The 4,246-nt window shown below is 36.0% G+C and overlaps 1 protein-coding gene across 1 annotated transcript in view; it reads right to left on the reverse strand.

The window, feature by feature from the left end:
* Positions 1–3,980: 3,980 nt before the first annotated feature.
* The window catches only part of LRRC8B (leucine rich repeat containing 8 family, member B), a 5,176-nt gene continuing 4,910 nt past the window's right edge, over positions 3,981–4,246 (reverse strand). The window contains exon 4 of the mRNA XM_010282905.1: positions 3,981–4,246. This exon is cut by the window's right edge and continues 166 nt beyond it. Coding sequence (XP_010281207.1) covers positions 4,125–4,246 — 122 coding nt within the window. The 3' untranslated portion in view covers positions 3,981–4,124.

Genomic DNA, 4,246 nt, shown 5'->3' on the forward strand with positions numbered 1-4,246 from the left:
TGCTTGCTTCTTCCTATCAATTAACTGCAATTCCTCCTCTGTTGCCACAGCCTACCTTAGCTGTCAAGTCCATCTAACAGCAAGTAACTGCACAGCTCTGCATTCTCTCTGGGAAATGCTTTACCATGCTTGCAGTTTGGAGGGACTCAAAGACCCAACAAGGCCAAGTAAAGCATGAGAGCTTGATCAATTACTGATCTCCAGAAATACCCAAAGTTCTGTAAAATCCTTGATATAAACAATCCATAGGATGACATGCACCACCTCCTGCTTTCAGGATTTGCAGCCATGTATTTGCTAGAATTCTTCAGTTGCTCTGATACTGTTCCCTATAAATCCTGGCATTTACTGGTGCAGAAAGGGAAGAGGGAGTCACTTACTAGAATTGATTACAGAAGGAACTTCAGGTCACTTTCTTGAAGATGGAAAGTCTACATACCAAGGAACTTTGTTAGCATGATGTAAATCTACTGATTAAAAAAAAAAACAAACTACAACAAGCTGCCATGAAAATAAAATACATGGGCCTGTAGGAGCATGGAACAACAGGTTTAAGAATCATCATCTGCCGTATTTTACTAACACCACCACTTCAAAACCAGAACAGCGCAAGCCATTTTTTTAATTAGTTATTTCATGTCATCTCCAAGAAGAAAGGGCCACTGTTCTTTAAAACTTGCTAGGGAAGTCTTTATTTTGAAAGATAAGAAGCTAGCACTTGAATATGTAACATTACTTGCATGTTTGGTTCCCCTCTCCCCTTATCTTCAAAAATGGAGCCAAACACAGGTTTCCACAAAAAGCCATCAGGTATCATCTCACATTTCAAGATAAATGAGATCTTTGAGCTAACACAATATGCAATACTTGAAACGCATTCATGATTTACTACAAGCAGCATTATTTATGGCAGTTTAGCCACACGACAGCTGCATGTGCCAAGCTGGGAAGAGAATCACTGCCTTCTCACTTCTCCCAGTACAATTCCAGGCTACATTCAATATTTACACAGCTCACAAAAATTAAAGCAGGACACTTGGAAAAGGTTCTGTAACAACAACTAAGATGGAAGCTTAGTTCTAATCAACATAGGAGCTTCACTGCTAGCCCTGAACATGAGAACTGCTTTGACATGGAGCACAGTGTTCTCTTCCCACTGCTGTTTATTATCTTCACACTCTCCTGCAGAAGATATCACCAGCTAACACATAGGTACAGATAGCTGGAAGAAGACTTCTGAGTTTTGCATGAAATGCAACATCTCATATGGAAAATAAAGAACAGTTCATAGAATTGTAATGCAAAAAAGATTTAATTTTTCAAAGAAATGTTCATGATACGGAAGGTCACAATACAAAGTTCTTAAACACAATACAACACTGAAACAGGTTGAAAAGCCTTTTTCTGATTGGAAGCAATTGTTTAATACAAAGAATAGATGCCAACAATACTTATTGTACAAAGTTTATGACAGTGGATTTATATACCGATTCCCTGAAAATCCCCTCATTTTGAAGAAATACTGAATATTAAGATTATGGCTGAAGTGAATTCAAGAAATTCAGAGTTATATTTGTCTCCACCCTCAATTCTAAGCACTAGGATTGGGTTTCATGGTACAAAAAGGCACACTGTGGTTTGAAAGCAAGGCTAGAGATTCCAGCCTTTAAACTTTCTGTCTCTTGTCTGTGTGTTTTATAAACACTCAAACATGCAGTGAAAAAACCCAATCCTCTTGTGGGGGTGCAGAGTGAAAAATATTAACGTCTGCAAAAAATGTAACCCATTTAACCTATAAAACAGTATTTATATTCTTATGCATTTCTTAATGTTTCCTCAAATCCTTTGAGGTTACACATTTTAGAAATGACGTACCTTTCTCCAAGTTATTTCTGTTATTTCGTTCTGACAGGACTAGCATAAAATGCACATTTAAGATCACTGTTCACCTCCATCAGTTTTGTTGATTATGGAAAAGGACAGATGCACTGCTAAAAAGTTGGAGTTATTGGCCACGCCAGTTACTTGCTTATTTAACTTTTTCAATACAGATTTCCAATTTAGAAAAAAGCTTCAAAGAAAATGCTTGCTTAATCTTTTAAAAATTACTGGACTGCAATTATTCCATGTCAAATTCTGGCATGAAGTGTTCTTCACTGTTAAGTTATAAAGTCCTGACACAGACCTATTGCAATTATTAACAAAACTCTTGCCACAGGGGTGCAGATCAACGTAGTCTGGTTTAATCACATCTACCACAACTAGCTCTGTTTGTGAATCATGTTAATTCCTATGCAACTATTGTACAACTCCAAACTAGTTGAAAGTAGAGTATGGAAGAGCTATATACAGACAGTATGAAAGATTATTCCAGCAGCACTGGTCTGCTCATAAACACAAGTAATCAGTTTACACTAAACATTTCGAGAAGTACATAAAAATTAATAATTACACCACATTTTGGTTCCCTGAGAGAAGTGCTCTAACTACAAAGGTCTTTGGAATGCCATTAGTACAGTGAATAAAGATGCACCTCTTGCACCGCTACTGCAGAGACATCTCCTACTTCCATACTGATCAGGGTTGTTTTCAGCATTTTAATTGAAAATAAACCTTACTCTCCACAAAAGTGGCACTGAAGTAGGAGCAAAAGATGATTAGAAGTAGTCTAGTACTAAAACTGGTTTATCTGTGGTGATTTGTTATTACAAATGGGAATGTATAGTTAGCACACTTGATGAACACAAAGTCATTAAGAGCACAGTTTACCTCATCTATTTAACCCATAATTGAGGCTGGTTTTGAAAACTTTAATATAATACAAAAAGTTTTCAAATATGTTTTTGGAAAGCATGCTCTTTTTTCCCCCAGGGGCACAACTTATGCTTTTAGTGAACATGATAAATATCATGAGAGTTAAGACTTCAAATACAATAAAACAGCGCACAGCAGAAGAATGAAGTCAGGAACCATTTTATTTCCATCCAGTTTTGCAAGTATTAAGGATGGCATAAGAGCCCATTCCACTACTATAACTTAGGATATTATTACATCCCTAGAAAAGGCAAAGCTTATAATGCTTCCTGTTTTTCCCCTCCCAAGTGCTTATAAGCTGTGTGATTATTTGGTTTGTTTTAACTGTGTGTTTCTGTCCCTACCTAATACAAACCTCCTTCAACCTCTCCCCAGCCACCAAAATACAGTAACTGGGTGTGGAGAAGAAGCACTGAGGCAGTCAGTAATGAGAAGTTATAAAAATGTTAAACAGCAACATACACTACACTAACACCTGGGATGCTCACAACATACAGAACCCAACTTTGCAACTACATCATGTTCCATTTGCCATCTTTATCTATGAAGATCAGTACCGTTAAGATTTGTTGTTTAGTACCATGTGTACAGTTACTCCAGATTCTTCTAATTCCTCCCAATTTCTAGGCAACAATACATTTTGTATTTGCTATTTTTAAGACAAAATACTGAAATTGGTTTCAGGTATTATTGTCCAACTGGTTTTAATAGCAAGATTCTAATGGCATCTTCCGCAATTATAGAATTAATGCTCAGTACTTCTCAAAAGCTTTAAAAATTAAGGTATGTTGAAAAATTACTTTCAGTATACCCCATGCAACTGAACTGCTCAAATAGTTTAAACTCTTAATTTAACATATTCTAAGTTAGTGAAGAGTTCATACTTAGAAACTAATTCCAGACAGTTCTTAGACCTCAAATGGCAGGAGATGAAACTGTTTAAAATTATCACTAGCAACAGAAAAAAAGTCCCATAGGAAAAAAAAGTATATACACTCTTACTATAGCCAGGCAATCAACTCTTTCATTTCAGTACTATCATAATCTTTTTAACTGAATTATTTCAAACAGTAGAACCCAACCAACAATTAATGTTTCAGATTTTTGAAACATATGATTACCTGTTAAAGGCTACATTTTTTTGTTCAAATCTAAATAAATTTTTCTTTTCCATTACAATCAACTCAGTTCAAAGCATTTAAGTTTAAGACTGATTTGTAAACTTATCTCACCTTCATCTAGACCCATCTTTAGAGAGATATTAAGCAAAAAGCTTACAGAATGCAATGATGCAGAGTTTCATTTTAAACTTAACACTTATCTGAGCAAGCCTGCAAGCGCTCTCTTACGCGAGGTGGAAGTGTTTTTAACAACCTTTCTTCTACAATTAGACTATTCCGCTTTAAGAACTGACATTCTTCCAGTTCAGCAG

This window comes from Phaethon lepturus, unplaced genomic scaffold (assembly GCF_000687285.1).
Source record: "Phaethon lepturus isolate BGI_N335 unplaced genomic scaffold, ASM68728v1 scaffold9350, whole genome shotgun sequence".
Classification (NCBI taxonomy): domain Eukaryota; kingdom Metazoa; phylum Chordata; class Aves; order Phaethontiformes; family Phaethontidae; genus Phaethon; species Phaethon lepturus.